Source organism: Somniosus microcephalus, chromosome 6 (genome assembly GCF_052327205.1).
Source record: "Somniosus microcephalus isolate GS21.2 chromosome 6, FLI_Smic_1.0, whole genome shotgun sequence".
Taxonomy (NCBI): Eukaryota; Metazoa; Chordata; class Chondrichthyes; order Squaliformes; family Somniosidae; genus Somniosus; species Somniosus microcephalus.
This window is the reverse complement of record NC_140992.1, coordinates 115,173,381-115,192,208: the sequence shown is the minus strand read 5'-3', so window position 1 is coordinate 115,192,208 and position 18,828 is coordinate 115,173,381. Positions and strand designations below refer to the sequence as shown.

At 43.4% G+C, this 18,828-nt stretch overlaps 1 protein-coding gene across 1 annotated transcript in view; it reads left to right on the top strand.

Annotated features, from left to right (window-relative positions):
- Positions 1-18,828, top strand: part of LOC147116018 (serotransferrin-2-like) — a 129,453-nt gene that overhangs the window by 34,996 nt on the left and 75,629 nt on the right. Inside the window, exons 2-3 of the mRNA XM_085990728.1 lie at positions 10,296-10,453; positions 16,888-16,990. Of these exons, the coding sequence (XP_085846854.1) occupies positions 10,296-10,453; positions 16,888-16,990 (261 nt within the window). The remainder of the gene's footprint in view (positions 1-10,295; positions 10,454-16,887; positions 16,991-18,828) is intronic.

The window sequence follows — 18,828 nt, the reverse complement described above, 5'->3', positions numbered from 1 at the left end:
TCCTGTATAATTGCTGTCTTCCTCCCCTCTCCTGGATATTTTGTGCTCTCTCCTGTATAATTGCTGTCTTTCTCTCTTTCTCCTGAATATTACTGTCCTCTCTCCTGTATAATTGCTGTCTTTCTCTCTTTCTCCTGCATATTACTGTCCTCTCTCCTGTATACTTGCTGTCTTTCTCTCTTTCTCCTGGATATTACTGTCTTCTCTCCTGTATAATTGCTGTGTTTCTCTCTCCCCTCTCTTGGATATTACTGTCCTCTCTCCTGTATAATTGCTCTCTTTCTCTCTTTTTCTTGGATATTACTGTCCTCTCTCCTGTATAATTGCTGTCTTTCTCTCTTTCTCCTGGATATTACTGTCCTCTCTCCTGTATAAGTGCTGTCTTTCTCTCTTTCTCCTGGATATTACTGTCCTCTCTCCTGTATAAGTGCTGTCTTTCTCTCGTTGTCCTGGATATTACTGTTCTCTCTCCTGTATAATTGCTGTCTTTCTCTCTTTCTCCTGGATATTACTGTCCTCTCTCCTGTATAATTGCTGTCTTTCTCTCTTTCTCCTGGATATTACTGTCCTCTCTCCTGTATAATTGCTGTCTTTCTCTCTTTCTCCTGGATATTACTGTCCTCTCTCCTGTATAAGTGCTGTCTTTCTCTCTTTCTCTTGGATATTACTGTCCTCTCTCCTGTATAAGTGCTGTCTTTCTCTCTTTCTCTTGGATATTACTGTCCTCTCTCCTGTATAATTGCTGTCTTTCTCTCTTTCTCGTGGATATTACTGACCTCTCTCCTGTATAATTGCTGTCTTTCTCTCTTTCTCCTAGATATTACTGTCTTCTCTCCTGTATAATTGCTGTCTTTCTCTCTTTCTCCTGGATATTACTGTCTTCTCTCCTGTATAATTGCTGTCTTTCTCTCTCCCCTCTCTTGGATATTACTGTCCTCTCTCCTGTATAATTGCTGTCTTTCTCCCCTCTCCTGGATATTACTGTCCTCTCTGCTGTATAATTGCTGTCTTTCTCTCTTTCTCCTGGATATTACTGTCCTCTCTCCTGTATAATTGCTGTCTTTCTCCCCTCTACTCTATATTACTGTCCTCTCTCCTGTATAATTGTTGTCTTTCTCTCTTGCTCCTGGATATTACTGTCCTCTCTCCTGTATAATTGCTGTCTTTCTCTCTTTCTCCTGGATATTACTGTCCTCTCTCCTGTATAATTGCTGTCTTTCTCTCCCCTCTCCTGGATATTACTGTCCTCTCTCCTGTTTATTTGCTGTCTTTCTCCCCTCTCCTGGATATTACTGTCCTCTCTCCTGTATAAGTGCTGTCTTTCTCTCTTTCTCCTGGATATTACTGTCCTCTCTCCTGTATAATTGCTGTCTTTCTCTCTTGCTCCTGGATATTACTGTCCTCTCTCCTGTATAATTGCTGTCTTTCTCTCTTTCTCCTGGATATTACTGTCCTCTCTCCTGTATAATTGCTGTCTTTCTCTCTTTCTCTTGGATATTACTGTCCTCTCTCCTGTATAATTGCTGTCTTTCTCTCTTTCTCCTGGATATTACTGTCTTCTCTCCTGTATAATTGCTGTCTTTCTCTCTTTCTCCTGGATATTACTGTCTTCTCTCCTGTATAATTGCTGTCTTTCTCTCTTTCTCGTGCATATTACTGTCCTCTCTCCTGTATAATTGCTGTCTTTCTCTCTTTCTCCTGGATATTACTGTCTTCTCTCCTGCATAATTGCTGTCTTTCTCTCTTTCTCCTGGATATTGCTGTCTTCTCTCCTGTATAATTGCTGTCTTTCTCTCCCCCCTCTCTTGGATATTACTGTCCTCTCTCCTGTATAATTGCTGTCTTTCTCCCCTCTCCTGGATATTACTGTCTTCTCTGCAGTATAATTGCTGTCTTTCTCTCTTTCTCCTGGATATTACTATCCTCTCTCCTGTATAATTGCTGTCTTTCTCTCTTTCTCCTGGATATTACTGTCCTCTCTCCTGTATAATTGCTGACTTGCTCCCCTCTACTGGATATTACTGTCCTCTCTCCTGTATAATTGTTGTATTTCTCTCTTGCTCCTGGATATTACTGTCCTCTCTCCTGTATAATTGCTGTCTTTCTCTCTCCCCTCTCTTGGATATTACTGTCCTCTCTGCTGTATAATTGCTGTCTTTCTCCCCTCTCCTGGATATTACTGTCCTCTCTCCTGTATAATTGCTGTCTTTCTCTCTATCTCCTGGATATTACTGTCCTCTCTCCTGTATAATTGCTGTCTTTCTCCCCTCTCCTGGATATTACTGTCCTCTCTCCTGTATAATTGCTGTCTTTCTCTCTTTCTCCTGGATATTACTGTCCTCTCTCCTGTATCATTGCTGTCTTTCTCTCCCCTCTCCTGGATAGTACTGCCCTCTCTCCTGTTTAATTGCTGTCTTTCTCCCCTCTCCTGGATATTACTGTCCTCTCTCCTGTATAATTGCTGTCTTTCTCTCTTTCTCCTGGATATTACAATCCTCTCTCCTGTTTAATTGCTGTCTTTCTCCCCTCTCCTGGATATTACTGTCCTCTCTCCTGTATAATTGCTGTCTTTCTCTCTTTCTCCTGGATATTACTGTTCTCTCTCCTGTATAATTGCTGTCTTTCTCTCTTTCTCCTGGATATTACTGTCCTCTCTCCTGTATAATTGCTGTCTTTCTCTCTTTCTCCTGGATATTACTGTCTTCTCTCCTGTATAATTGCTGTCTTTCTCTCTCCCCTCTCTTGAATATTACTGTCCTCTCTCCTGTATAAGTGCTGTCTTTCTCTCTTTCTCCTGGATATTACTGTCCTCTCTCCTGTATAATTGCTGTCTTTCTCTCTTTCTCCTGGATATTACTGTCCTCTCTCCTGTATAATTGCTGTCTTTCTCTCTTTCCCCTGGATATTACTGTCCTCTCTCCTGTATAATTGCTGTCTTTCTCTCTTTCTCTTGGATATTACTGTCCTCTCTCCTGTATAATTGCTGTCTTTCTCTCTTTCTCCTGGATATTACTGTCCTCTCTCCTGTATAATTGCTGTCTTTCTCTCTTTCTCCTGGATATTACTGTCCTCTCTCCTGTATAAGTGCTGTCTTTCTCTCTTTCTCCTGGATATTACTGTCCTCTCTCCTGTATAATTGCTGTCTTTCTCCCCTCTCCTGGATATTACTGTCCTCTCTCCTGTATAATTGCTGTCTTTCTCTCTTTCTCCTGGATATTACTGTCCTCTCTCCTGTATAATTGCTGTCTTCCTCCCCTCTCCTGGATATTATGTGCTCTCTCCTGTATAATTGCTGTCTTTCTCTCTTTCTCCTGAATATTACTGTCCTCTCTCCTGTATAATTGCTGTCTTTCTCTCTTTCTCCTGCATATTACTGTCCTCTCTCCTGTATACTTGCTGTCTTTCTCTCTTTCTCCTGGATATTACTGTCTTCTCTCCTGTATAATTGCTGTGTTTCTCTCTCCCCTCTCTTGGATATTACTGTCCTCTCTCCTGTATAATTGCTCTCTTTCTCTCTTTTTCTTGGATATTACTGTCCTCTCTCCTGTATAATTGCTGTCTTTCTCTCTTTCTCCTGGATATTACTGTCCTCTCTCCTGTATAAGTGCTGTCTTTCTCTCTTTCTCCTGGATATTACTGTCCTCTCTCCTGTATAAGTGCTGTCTTTCTCTCGTTCTCCTGGATATTACTGTTCTCTCTCCTGTATAATTGCTGTCTTTCTCTCTTTCTCCTGGATATTACTGTCCTCTCTCCTGTATAATTGCTGTCTTTCTCTCTTTCTCCTGGATATTACTGTCCTCTCTCCTGTATAATTGCTGTCTTTCTCTCTTTCTCCTGGATATTACTGTCCTCTCTCCTGTATAAGTGCTGTCTTTCTCTCTTTCTCTTGGATATTACTGTCCTCTCTCCTGTATAAGTGCTGTCTTTCTCTCTTTCTCTTGGATATTACTGTCCTCTCTCCTGTATAATTGCTGTCTTTCTCTCTTTCTCGTGGATATTACTGTCCTCTCTCCTGTATAATTGCTGTCTTTCTCTCTTTCTCCTAGATATTACTGTCTTCTCTCCTGTATAATTGCTGTCTTTCTCTCTTTCTCCTGGATATTACTGTCTTCTCTCCTGTATAATTGCTGTCTTTCTCTCTCCCCTCTCTTGGATATTACTGTCCTCTCTCCTGTATAATTGCTGTCTTTCTCCCCTCTCCTGGATATTACTGTCCTCTCTGCTGTATAATTGCTGTCTTTCTCTCTTTCTCCTGGATATTACTGTCCTCTCTCCTGTATAATTGCTGTCTTTCTCCCCTCTACTGGATATTGCTGTCCTCTCTCCTGTATAATTGTTGTGTTTCTCTCTTTCTCCTGGATATTGCTGTCCTCTCTCCTGTATAATTGCTGTCTTTCTCTCTCCCCTCTCTTGGATATTACTGTCCTCGCTCCTGTATAATTTTTGTCTTTCTCCCCTCTCCTGGATATTACTGTCCTCTCTCCTGTATAATTGCTGTCTTTCTCTCTTTCTCCTGGATATTACTCTCCTCTGTCCTGTATAATTGCTGTCTTTCTCCCCTCTCCTGGTTATTACTGTCCTCTCTCCTGTATGATTGCTGTCTTTCTCTCTTTCTCCTGGATATTACTGTCCTCTCTCCTATATAATTGCTGTCTTTCTCTCCCCTCTCCTGGATATTACTTTCCTCTCTCCTGTTTAATTGCTGTCTTTCTCCCCTCTCCTGGATATTACTGTCCTCTCTCCTGTATAATTGCTGTCTTTCCCTCTTTCTCCTGGATATTACTGTCCTCTCTCCTGTCTAATTGCGGTCTTTCTCTCTCCGCTCTCTTGGATATTACTGTCCTCTCTCTCTCTCTCTTGTATAATTACATAAGAACATAAGAACATAAGAAATAGGAGCAAGAGTAGGCCAATCGGCCCCTCGAGCCTGCTCCACCATTCAATAAGATCATGGCTGATCTGATCCTAACCTCAAATCTTCTATCACTCTGCATCCACCCGAACCCATGTGATCTCCCGGGAGAGGCGAAAAACCAGATAAAGACCCAATGGCCAATTTGGGAGAAAAAAATCTGGGAAATTCCTCTCCGACCCATCTAGGCGATCGAAATTCTTCCAGGAGATCACTCTGTCCCTATATTTTCTACAGTACTTACCTTCTGTAAAGGCGATCTCCACCCCAGCCAGGAACAGGAATAAAACCATCTCCTGAAATCTAACAGAATTAGAACACAGTAGGAGCAGAACAAGGCTACACGGCCCCTGGGCCCACTCCACTACCCACAGGGCCATGACCATTCCGAACCCAGACTCATGTCCAATTTCCTGCCCGCTCCCCGTAACCCTTTATTCCCTTTACTTCTAGGAAACTATCTATTTCTGTTTTAAATTTATTTAATGATGTAGCTTCCACAGCTTTCTGGGGCAGCAAATTCCACAAACCTACCACCCTCTGAGTGAAGAAGTTTCTCCTCATCTCAGTTTTGAATGAGCAGCCCCTTATTTTAAGATTATGCCCCCTAGTTCTAGTTTCACCCATCATTGGGAACATCCTCACCGCATCCACCCGATCAAGCCCCTTCACAATCTTATATGTTTCAATAAGATCGCCTCTCATTCTTCTGAACTCCAATGAGTAGAGTCCCAATCTACTCAACCTCTCCTCATATGACCACCTCCTCATCCCCGGGATTAACCGAGTGAACCTTCTTTGTACTGACTCGAGAGCAAGTATGTCTTTTCTTAAGTATGGACACCAAAACTGTATGCAGTATTCCAGGTGCGGCCTCACCAATACCTTGCTGTCCTTTCTCCCCTGTAATTGCTGTCCTCTCTCATAGAATCATCCTCTATCTCTTTCTCTCTCTGTATAATCACTGTCTTTTCTCTAGCCTGTATATCTCTGCCATCTCTCTCTTGTATAAGTTCCATGCTCACCTCCCTCCCATTGCTTTACACCTCTGTTAACTATCTCCATTCACTGCCCTCTCTATCCTGTATAATTATTTTTCTCCAGCTCTCACCCCCTCATTGTCATTTTTGTCTTTAGTGTCAGCTGTGGCTCAGTGGTAGCACTCTCATCTCTTAGTGAAAAGGTCATGGGTGCAAGCCCCATTCCAGAGACCTAAGCACATAATCTTGGCTGACACTCCAGTGCAGTACTGAAAGAGTGCAGCACTTTCAAAGGTGCCGTCTTTCAAATGAGATGTTAAATTGAAGCCCTGTCTGGCCCTCAAGTGGATGTAAAAGGTCTCACGGCACTATTTTGAACAATAACAGGGGAGTTCTCCCCGGTGTCCTGGCTAATATTTATCGTTCAACCAATATCACACAAAAAGCAGATTATCTGATCACTTAATAGCAACAGAAAATGCTGGAAAAGCTCAGCAGGCCAGGCAACATCTGTGGAGAGAGAAACAGAGTTAACGTTTCAGGTTGAAACCCTCCTTCAGAACTGAGAAAAAAGCAGGAAATGAAACAGATTTAAAAGCAAGTTTGGGGGCTGGGAAATGGGGAGGGGATGAAAGAACGAAAGGGAAGGTCTGTGATGGGGGGAGACAATAAGAGATATTCAAGGTGAGACGAGATGGTAATAGGACAGGTAAAGAAACAAAGGATGGCTCTAGATGAAGTGTGAAATACGCTGGCAGAATGAGAGACAGCTGCCATGTGGGAGAGAACAAAAGGAAAAGGCACAAACCAAAACTTTGGATAAAAAATATATAAAAATATAATAGGGGCCGAGGTTATGATCTGAAATTGTTGAACTCGATATTGAGTCCGGAAGGTTGTAAAGTGCCTAATCGGAAGATGAGGTGCTGTTCCTCGAGCTTACGTTGAGCTTCTGTGGAACAATGCAAGAGGCCGAGGACGGTGAGGTCTGAGTGGGAATAGAGCGGTGAATTGAAATGACAGGTGACCGGAAGCTTGGGGTCACCCTTACGGACTGAATGGAGGTGTTCTGCAAAGCGGTCACCCAATCTGCATTTGTTCTCCCCAATGTAGAGGAGACCACATCGTGAGCAGCGAATACAGTATACTAAATTGCAAGAAGTACAAGTAAATCGCTGTTTCACCTGGAAGGGGTGTTTGGGCCCTGGACTATGCCATACCTGCCTTTTCGTGGGATATGTGGAACACTCTTTGCTCAAGTCCTACTTGGGTCCCCTCCCTCATCTCTTTTTCTGGTACATTGATGACTGTATCGGTGCCGTTTCCTGCTCTCGCCCTGAACTAGACAATTTCATTCACTTTGCCTCCAATTTCCACCCTTCCCTCACCTTCACGTGGTCCATCTCCAACTCTTCCCTTCCCTTCCTTGACTTCTCCGTCTCCATCTCTGGGGATAGGTTATTGACTAACATTCACTACGAGCCCACTGACTCCCACAGCTACCTGGACTACACTTCCTCCCACCCCGTCTCCTGTAAGGACTCTATTCCATTGTCCCAGTTTCTCCATCTCCGCCGCATCTGCTTCGATGATGCCACTTTCCACACCAGTGCTTCCGACATGTCTTCCTTTTTCCTCAACCGAGGATTCCCCTCTACCGTGGTTGACATGGCCCTCGACCGTGTCCATTCTCTCTCCCGCACTTCTGCCCTCACCCCTGCCCCTCCCTCTCGGAACCACAATAGAGTTCCCCTTGTCCTCCCCTTTCACCCCACCAGCCTCCACATTCAACGGATCATCCTCCGCCATTTCTGCCACCTCCAACGTGATCCCACCACCAAACACATCTTCCTCTCCCCTCCCCTTTCAGCATTCCATAGGGACCGCTCCCTCCGAGACACCCTAGTCCACTCCTCTATCACCCCCAGCACCCCTTCCCCTTCACCTGGCACCTTTCCGTGCAAGCACAGGAGATGCAACACCTGCCCTTATACCTCCCCCCCTTCCCACTGTCCAGGGCCCCAAACACCTCTTCCAGGTGAAACAGCGATTTACTTGTACTTCTTGCAATCTAGTATACTGTATTCATTGCTCACGATGCGGTCTCCTCTACATTGGGGAGAACAAACGCAGATTGGGTGACCGCTTTGCGGAACACCTCCGTTCAGTCCGTAAGTGTGACCCCGAGCTTCTGGTCGCCTGTCACTTTAATTCTCCACTTCACTCCCACTCAGACCTCACCGCCCTCGGCCTCTTGTATTGTTCCATGGAAGCTCAGCGTAAGCTCGAGGAACAGCACCTCATCTTCCGATTAGGCACTTTACAACCTTCCAGACTCAATATCGAGTTCAACAATTTCAGATCATAATCTTGGCCCCTATTATATTTTTATATATTTTTTATCCACACTTTTGGTTTGTGACTTTTCCTTTTTTTTCCTCTCCCACATGGCAGCTGTCTTTCATTCTGCCGGCGCATTTCACACTTCATCTAGAGCCATCCTTTGTTTCTTTACCTGTCCTATTACCATCTCGTCTCACCTTGAACATCTCTTAATGTCTCTTCACCTCTCACAGACCTTCCCTTTTGTTCTTTCATCCCCTACCCCATTTCCCAGCCCCCAAACTTGCTTTTTAATCTGTTTTTTTTCCTGCTTTTTTCTCAGTTCTGAAGAAGGGTTTCGACCTGAAACGTTAACTCTGTTTCTGTCTCCACGGATGTTGCCTGGCCTGCTGAGTTTTTCCAGCGTTTTCTGTTGTTATTTCGGATTTCCAGCATCCGCAGTATTTTGGGATCGTTATCTGATCACTTATTCATTGCTGTTTGTGGAAGCTTGCTGTGCGCAAATTGGCTGCTGTATTTCTCTACATTAAAAAAGTGACTACAATTCAAAAATACATAATTGGTTGAGAAATGCTTTGGAATGTTCTGAGGTCATCTAAGGTGCGATATAAATGTAAATACTTTCTTTATTTTTTTGACCTGCATAATCCATGTTCTTTCTCTCTAATTCTCTTTATTGCTGTCTTGCTGTTGTATATGATGTAATTTCTCTCCTATACAATCGCTGTCCTTTCTTTTCGGTGTAATCACTGTGTTCTCGCTCCTACATGTTGCCGTCTTCACTTTCTTTTTCTCTCTCTGATATATTGCTGTCCTTGATTTCTCTTGTATGATTACTGTCCTCCATCTCCTTTAATGATACTCTTAGAATGGTTACAGCACAGAATGAGGCCATTCAGCCTGCTGAGCCTGTGCTGGCTCTCTGTAAGAACACTTCAGCAAATCTCACTCACCCGCCCTTTCCCCGTAGCCCTGCAAATGTTTTTCCTTCAGGTACTTATCCAATTCCCTTTAGAAAGCCACGATTGAATCTGCCTCCACCACCCTCTCAGGCAGTGCATTCCAGATCCTAACCACTCGCTGCATAAAAAAGTTTTTCTTACGTCGCCTTTGGTTCTTCTGCCAATCACCTTAAATCTGTGTCCTTTGGTTCTCGACCCTCCTGCCAATGGGAACAGTTTCTCTCTATCTACTTTGTCTAGACCCCTCATGATTTTGAACACCTCTTCTTTCCCCAATATATCACTGTTCTCACTATATTTCCAGTATAATTGCTGCGCTATTTCTTTCCTATATAATCACTGTTCTTTCTCTCCTGCTCCTATCTATTGTAACCACTCCATCTACCTTCTCCCCCCCTAAAGATCGCTGTGCTCACTCGCCCCTGAATGCTTATTGTACTCTCGCTTTTCTGTATAATCATTACCTTCTTACTCTTCCTGTATTATCGTTGTCCTCTCTCTATTGTGATTGCTGTCCTTTCTCTGGTATAATCACTGTGCACTCGCTCTAAAAAAAACGATTATCTGGTCACTATCACATTGTTGTTTGTGGGATCTTGCTGTTCCCACAATGGTTGCCACATTTCCTACACATGAAAACCATTTCATTGGCTGTAATGTACATTGGGACATCCTGAGGTTGTGAAAGGTGCTATATAAATGCAAGTCTTTCTTTACTTTTTTCTCTCTTCTCCCTCTCTCCCACCTGTATAATAGCTGTGCACTATATCTTACATAATCAATGCCCTTTCTATCTCCAGTATAACTGTAGTGCATTCTTTCTCGTGTATAATTGTCCTGTCACTTTCCAGTATAACTGCCGTGTGTTATTTCTTTCTCGCTTTCTCCTATATAACTGCAATCCACACTTTTTCTCCTTTACAATTAATGCCCTACCTCCTGTATACGCGTTCTTGCTCTTCCCATATAACCACTGTGCACTTTTCTCTGTATAATCACTATACTCTCTATCTCTTTCTTTTTCTGTCTCATGTATAATTTCTGTGCTATTTCTCTCCACTATATAATTGCTGTCTGATGCTGTTGATTTTTTTGCAGCCCTTGCATTTGCCGCTTGCCCAAATATCACATGGTGTACAATCTCCAAAGCAGAATTATCAAAATGCAACGATTTGAAAGATGCAATGATACCTGAGCCTTTCAACTTCCAATGTATAAGCAAGGATTCTGCTGGAACCTGCTTGACTGCTATCAAGGTAGGGCTTTACTTTATATAGACTTGGGCGTAAGATTGTGGTCCAATCATTTTGTTACAGAGTTGTCAGGCTTATCTGAATCAGAACAGCAGATGCATCCAAGTTAATGGAAGCATTAGCCCCAATTTTATGATCCCAGCAAAATTGTGGCTGCCCATAGCACAAGTGCACCCATGCTGGTAGACCCTCCCTCTAATTTGAATGGGCTACTGATGCAGAAAAAGCTTGCTCAGAGAGCATGGCCCAGTGCATGCTTGACCAGGAAGTGCAAATTCCAGCAAGGCAGCAGTTCTTAAAATGCTGTCGGCTGTTAGAACAGGGGGACGTTGAGCTGATTACAGAAAAGTGGACTCATAATTTACAATGGCACAGTAGTGGACAGCAAGTAATTAGGAAGGCAAATAGAATGTTGGCCTTTATTGCAAGGGGGATGGAGTATAAAAGTAGGGAAATCTTGCGACAACTCTACAACACTTTTGGTCTCCTTATTTAAGGAGGGACACACTTGCATTGGAGGGTGTTCAGAGAATCAACTAGGTTGATTCCTGAGATGAGGGGATTGTCTTATGAGGAAAGGTTGAGCAGGTTGGGCCTATACTCATTGGAGTTTAGAAGAATGAGAGGTGATCTTATTGAAACATATAATATTCTGAGGGGGCTTGACAGGGTAGATGCAGGGAGGATGTTTCCCCTAGTGGGGGTATCTAGAACAAGGGGACATAGTCTCAGAATAAGGGGTTGCCCATTTAAGACAGAGATGAGGAGGAATTTCTTCTCTCAGAGGCTTGTGAATCGTTGGAATTCTCTACCCCAGCGAACTGTGCAGGCTGAGTCATTGAATATATTCAAGGCTGAGATAGACAGATTTTTGAACAACAGGGGAGTCAAGGGTTATGGGGAGTGGGCAGGAAAGTGGAGTTGAGCCAAGATTAGATCAGCATCATGAATGGCAGATCAGGCTTGAGGGGCCAGATGGCCTACTCCTGCTCCTATTTCTTATGTTCTTATGTAATGGCCACTGACAAGCATGCTGATGTTTCTGGGATTAGATATCACATGTCCTTTCTGTTCCTGAAGGCCATGGGGTTGATATGAAGAGGCCTCTTGTGCACCTTGTTTGGTGCTTTGCTCTCAAGAGAACCCTGTCATCCGGTGAAAGCTGTGTGCTCTGTCCAGTTGATGCCTCCTCTGCACAGGAAATGGATGCTGTCCTTATCCACACCCATGAATTAACTTTTTTATTCGTTAACGGGATGTGGGTGTCACTGGCTAGGCCAGCATTTATTGGCCATCCCTAATTGCTTTTGAGTGGCTTGCTAGGCCATTTCAGGGGGCAGTTAAGAGTCACATATAGGCCAGACCAGATAAGGATGGCAGATTTCCTTCCCTAAAGGGCATTAGTGAACCAGATGGGTTTTATGACAATCATGGTCACTATATTTATGGCAATCATGATCAATCAGTTTCATGGTCACCATTATTGATACTAGCTTTTTTCCCCCAGATTTATTTAATTAACTGAATTTAAATTCGCCCCCTCATGTTTCTGGATCATTAGACCAGACCTCTGGATTACTAGTCCAGTAACATAACCACTATGCTACAATTCACGGCACTTCTCCACAACTTATTCAGCCCCATCCCAAATGAACTGTTACGACACATTGCAGAACCCCTGAACCCAAATTTAACTTCAGTCACCCGTGCAGCATGTGGTAACTGTGCAATCAATGTGTCTTCTTCTTTCCCTCTGTGGCAAAGTATGACTTGGCTTTTACTCCTTAACCATGTGTTTCTTCTAAGTGTTTCCCAGTGAGTGGAAGGAGTGAGGTGGATAGTTGCTGTCACTGACTGCATCTAGAGTTAGAGATTACATGGAGTTACATAGGATTACATAGGATATACAGCACTACAGCAGGCCATTCGGCCCAACCAGTCCACGCTGGCGTTTATGCTCCACTCCAGCCTCCTCTCGTTCCTCATCTAACTCTATCAGTATAACCTTCTATTCCCTTCTCCCTTATATGCTTATCTAGCTTTCCCTTACATGCACCTATACTTTTCGCTTCAACCACTCCCTGTGGTAGCGAGTTCCACATTCTCACCACTCTCTGGGTAAAGAAGGTTCTTCTGAATTCTCTATTGGATTTCTTGGTGATGATCTTATATTGATGGCCTCTAGTTTTGCTCTTCTCCACAAGTGGAAACAGTCTCTTTTTGTCCACTCTATCAAAACCTTTCATAAATTTAAAGAACTCTATTAGGTCACCCCTCAGCCTTCTCTTTTCAAGAGGAAAGAGACCCAGCCTGTTCATCCTTTCCTGATAGGAATACCCTCACATTTCTGGTATAATCCTTGTAAATCTTTTTTGCACCCTCTCCAGTGCCTCTATATCCTATTTATAATACGGTGACCAGAATTGTACGCAGTACTCCAAGATTACCCAACAACTCCTTGTACTAGGTCAGTAGATGGCCCTACAGTGATGTGATGGCTGCCTGGGCCTGTACACTCTCCTGCACATCCATAGTCATTTGGACGGGGTAGTTATCTGTTATAGATGTGGTGCCACTGCAAGTCTCTATCATCTATGCCAACTCGTGCTATTGCCTGGCTGCTGGGTGAACCTTTAGCACGACTAAAGAGGTGTGTGGGAACAGACTGCTGGGCAGCAATGAAGCCCTGCATTATCTGGTTCTCCAGCATGGCGCATGCAGTCAAGGTAGATTGCTGTAAATTGGAACCCGAGATTTTGAGAACACCAGTGAAAGCATTTGTGATGGAAGCTAAGCCCGAGGTTAGGATCTCAAGCAAAAGGGTAGTCACCACAGAGTGTGGTAGAATGGCCATGCTTTCCTTTGTGGCCTGCAGCTCAGTCAGTCCGTCGTGCACCACTACACAGGTACAGGTTGTGGACTCCCCAGTGGGCAACCTCATTTCTACAGGGTGCTTGACTCAAATGAGTCAGAGTGAACTACTCTGGTTAGATATCATTAATGTGAAAAGGTCAAAGTTGACACAAGAGGTACGCTAAAGACTCAGCAGGTCCGAATAAGAAGGAAGACAGTTTGCTCTATGAAGAGATAAAAAGGCTGTGTGAAAACTGGAAAGTAATTTGAATGGAGATTTCACTTAAGCAAATATGAATTGGGAATACCCAAGTGGTTTGGAATCCAAGTTGGTAAAAATAATGCACGGCTGCTCCATGATCCAGTGTGTCAGAGGAGCCATAAGTAGTTGGACACATTTTGAATCGGTAATTGTAAGCATCCCAGACAACATGCAGGCAATGGAAGTCACGGCAGGCATCTAACTGTAAAAGGCTAAAGTGTGAGGGATCAGCTTGAGCAAACTGATTGGGCTGGTATTTATTCAAGAACACTTTAGTAGAGGTCAAGTCATAGTGTTGAACATAGAGGGTATATGCACACCCAGGATCAGCAAGTGTAGACTAACTAACTGTGAACTGGGTGGATTAACAAAGTAATCAGAAGGAAACTGAGGAAGAACAATGTCTACAAATCCTGAAGGGAGAAGGTGAGTGTGGTCACTGGGATATATATTTAAACATGGAGAAACATGTTAAAACAGTGATCAGATACAAAAAGAGAGACCTGGAAAAAGGTATAGCTGAAGATGGAAAACATAGTTGTAAGAAATTCTGTCAGTAATTTCAAACTGAGAGGGGAGTCAGTGAATAGGTTAGAACTAGGAAATAGAAAAACCAGGTATGGTAGTGTAGTGGTTATGTTACTGGTCTAATAATCCAGAGGCCTGGACTAATGATAGAGTAAGACCCTGAGTTCAAATCCCAATGTGGCAGTTTGAGAATTTTGAATTCAGTTTAAAAAGAACAAAATCAGTAAAAGTGTGGGTTGACTCAACTGCCCTCTGAAGTGGCCTAGACACTGTTGTATCAAACCGCTGGAAAGGAACAAAAGAATTCAACCTGACGGACCCTCGGTCAAAATCCTGGAACTCCCGACCGAATAGCATTGTGGGAGCACCTTCATCATATGGATTGCAGCAGTTTAAGAAGGCGGCCCACCTGCACCAAACGCAAGGACAACTAGGAATGTGCAATAAATGCTGGCCTTGCCATCGACGCCCATATTCCGCGAATGAATTTAAAAAAAACTAGAATGAGCACAAGATATTTAATATACTAAATGATTACTCTTTCAAGTATTTCGATCTGAGCAACATGACTGTGATAACCCAAGTTTTGTCGAATGAAAAACTTCAATCTAAATAAAATCGAAGTGCGAGACAGGCATAAAAGATTAAAAACAAATGATTCATCAGGTGCAAATGGTATTGATTCCAGAGTACTAAAATAGAAAGGGAGGAGGTTTGTGATATATTGATGATCATTATGAGGGAATCAAACACTGGGAACTCCTGGTGCATTAGAAACTGGTGCCCATTATCAAAAATAAGAACTAAGCAGATACAGGCAAGTACAAGTTGAAGCTCAACGTAAACTCGAGGAACAGCACCTCATCTTCCACTTTACAGCCTTCCGGACTCAATATCGAGTTCAACAATTTCAGATCATAACCTTGGCCCCTATTACATTTTTACTTATATTTTTTATCCACACCTTTGTTTTGGTTTCCCCCCCTTTCCTTTTTTTTCTCTCTCCCACATGGCAGCTGTCTCCCATTCAGCCAGCACATTTCACACCTAATCTAGAGCTGTCTTTTGTCTCCACTAGTCCTATCACCATCTCGTCTCGTTTTGAATGCCTCTTAATGTCTCTTCTTCTCTTTTATTCTCTCCCAGCCTGGCCTCTTAATCTATTTCATTCCCTGTGCCCCTTTAGTCTTGATAAAGGGTTTTGACCCAAAATGTTGACTCTAATTTCTCTCCACGGATGTTGCCTGGTCTGCTGAGTTTTTCCAGCATTTTCTGTTGTTATTTCGGATTTTCAGCATCTGCAGTATTTTGCTATCGTACAAGTCCATTGTTCTTACTTTCACACTGGGTGAAATAATGGAATCAATTAGTAGGAGTAAACTGGAGGATTGCCTGTTTGATGATAAAAAAGAAAGACTTGCATTTATATAGCCCCTTTCATGACCTCAGGATGTCCCAAAGCGCTTTACAGCCAATGAAGTACTTTTGAAATCTAGTAGACAGAAGCTAGCAGATGGAGAAGATCCTGCATGACCAATTTCCTTGACTTTTTTGAGAAAGTGACATCCCATGTGGACTGTGGAAAGCCCTATGATATTGTGCACCTGGTCTTTCAAAAAGCATTTGACAATGTTCCACAAGCAAGGCTATTTGTTCTGCTCAAAGCAACGGGGATTCAGGGTAAAACTGCTGAATGATAAAGAGTAGAAAGCCGCAGGTATATTGTTAGAAGAGTTATATCAGGGTAGGGGAAGATGCTGAGTGCCCCAGGGATCAGTGTTGAGACCCACACCATTTCTAATTTACATTATTAATTTGGACTTAGAAACCCAAAGCAAATTGGGTTTTAAATTTGCAGATGATACTAAACTAAGAAGGGCAGTTATTTCCAAGAAAACAACTCAAGCCATGTATGTGGATGGACAAGTGCATATAAGAAGAAAAGATGGGTGATCTGAGGACTCCAAGCTAAGGATCAAGTTGAAAGGACCAAGTTGAAAGAGATCTTTTTCTCGGCAGCTGAAATGTTCAACCATTGTGGAGCAGCAATCAACAAAACAAACAGAATGCTGAACTGTAAACAAAATGGTAGATTAAGAGTCAGAGGAAATCCTGTTCAAACTCTATTGTGCTTGGGTCAGACCACACCTTGAGTACTGTGTTCAGTGGCGGTTAGCAGGGAAAAGGTAGGGAAATGGGATTGCAGTAGATAGCCCGAGTTGAAGAGCTAGCACTGCCACAGGCATGATGGGCTAAATGGCCTTCATTGTGCTGTAATTTCTGTGACTAAGGCACCGATAGTGACTGGGGTGGTTTCCATGAGGGGGGGAGGAGTTTTCTTCGGGAAATCCAGAAGTCGGGTTTCCCCCGCACGTGTGTCTTTTTTTTTTGAGCAGGTTCCCCCGCCCAGAAGCTGGCCTGACTGATAGGCTTGGCTCCCTGTCGGGCAGGAAAAGCAATTTGTAACTCGCTCCTCTAAAAGTCTGTGGATGCTGGGTCAATTGGAGCTTTCAAGACTGAGATAGATTTTGTTGGGTAAGGGTATCGAGGGATATGGAGGAACAACGGGTAAATGGAGTTGAGGTGCAGATCAGCCATGATCTAATAGAATGGGAGAGCAGGCCCGAGAGTCTGAAAGGCCTACTCCTGCTCCTAATGTTTATAGCTCATTCAGGATTTCAGGCGAGGAGGGAATAAAATAAAAGAGAAAAACAGATGATGTCCTCAGTAATTGCATTGATTGAAAAGAAGGGACCTGCTTTCTATTAATAACATACATGTTTCTCACTCTCAGAGCGGAGAAGCAGATGCCATAACTGTGGATGGTGGCGATATATATCAGGGAGGCCTCTTGCCTGAACCATGCCTGAAACCGATCATAGCTGAAAATACCACAGGTAATCGCTTATCAAATGCAGGCAACAAAACTGTTTTAAAAAAGGAGAGCTAGCACTTTATTTAAAGCGGACCTGATACCTGCAGTTGCTCAATAGCACCCACTGCTCACCCCTATTGTGAGTTTTCCACACAGCTCTGTCGTATACATTGCCCTGGCAGAGCTCGACGCACCATCACTGCCAGATGAGACAAGGCGTGATATTTTGAAACAAATGTTTTGCGTCTTTGTCTGTGTATAAGAAAGATTTCAATTGAGGGCATCTTTAATTAATGGAGGTTGGTGTGTTACAGCTGCTACAGGTGGAAATGATGCAATCCGCTACTCAGAAATGCTCTGTTAAAATGTTCCAGGAGGCTACAGATTTTGAACTGAGAGCATTGTTCCCTTTCCAATAATTTCTCTTCTTTGTTGAGAAATGTCATGTTCTAGATTGATGTGTCCGGGTGAGGCAGACGGATCCGTCCGACAAAAGCAAAAATCCTTTCCATGCATCTTCCAAATACGTGCCCTTGTCCTTAGAATAGTGATCAATTCATTGCTCCAACATAGACTTTCTCAGCTTGAAGCTGGCTGGTGGGTTTCTGGCTTTGGCTATTCTAAGGGATTCAACCAGTATTTTGATGGTGTAGTCTTTGGATTAGCATCCCATTTCCTTGAGGCTCTGTCATGATACAATCTTTGAGGAATGTGTGGAGGCTCGAGTCCCACATCTTGCATAAAAAAAGGATAACTGTGTCACACATTATGATATTGGCGGGTAGGATTGCAAACGAAGCTGCAGAACAAAGCCTGGATACATAAAGATTTTCCAAATTGACTAGCCAACCACCAATTGGACGTAGGATGCATACGAAAACGCAAAATCGACAGGCAGGAAAAGACCAGTTCATCCATCAAGCCTGCTCCATGATCATGATGGCTGGAGCATCATGACGAGACACTTCCTGCCTTCAGGCACCATCTAATCTCCTAAGAGAGGCAAAAAATAACCAGAAAAAAACCCCGGAGCTAATTAAGGAAAAAAAATTGAAAAATTCCTCTCCGACCCCTTCAGGTGATCGAAACCAGTCCAGGAAATCACATGGACCACGGTAACTGTTAAACCATTAAGCTTTCATATGACAATTGGACCCACAGAAGCAGCTGTATGCAAAGCATATTAACACAAAAGTCAGTCATAACTCCTTCCCCCTAAGATCCTCAACAGCTGGTTGCTACGAGACATAATCTGCGATAGCCCCCTCACTACAGCGATCTCAATACCTGTGATAGGACCCCCTCTACAGCGATCACAATAAACTGTAATAGACCCCTTTCTACAACGATCTCAATAATCTGATAGACCACTCTCTGCAGTGACCTGAACAACCTGTGATAGCCTCCTCTCCACAGTGATCTCAATAACTTGTGAGAGATCCCTCTCCACAGTGACTTCAGTAACCTGTGATAGACCCCTCTCCACAGTGATCTCAATACCTGTGATCGACCCCTCGCCACAGTGATCTCAATAACCTGTGATAAACCCCTCGTCACAGTGATCTCAATAACCTGTGATAGACCCCTTCTCTACATTGATCTCAATATCCTGGGATAGACCCCTCTCCACAGTGATCTCAATAACCTGTGATAGACCCCTTCACCACAGCGATCTCAATAACCTGTCATCGAGCCCTCGCCACAGTGATCTCAATAAACTGTGATATACCCCTCTCTACATTGATCTCAATACCTCTGATACAGCTCTCTCGACAGTGATCTCAATAACCTGTGATAGACCCCTTCTCTACATTGATCTCAATAACCTGTGATAGACCCCTCTCCCCAGTGATCTCAAAA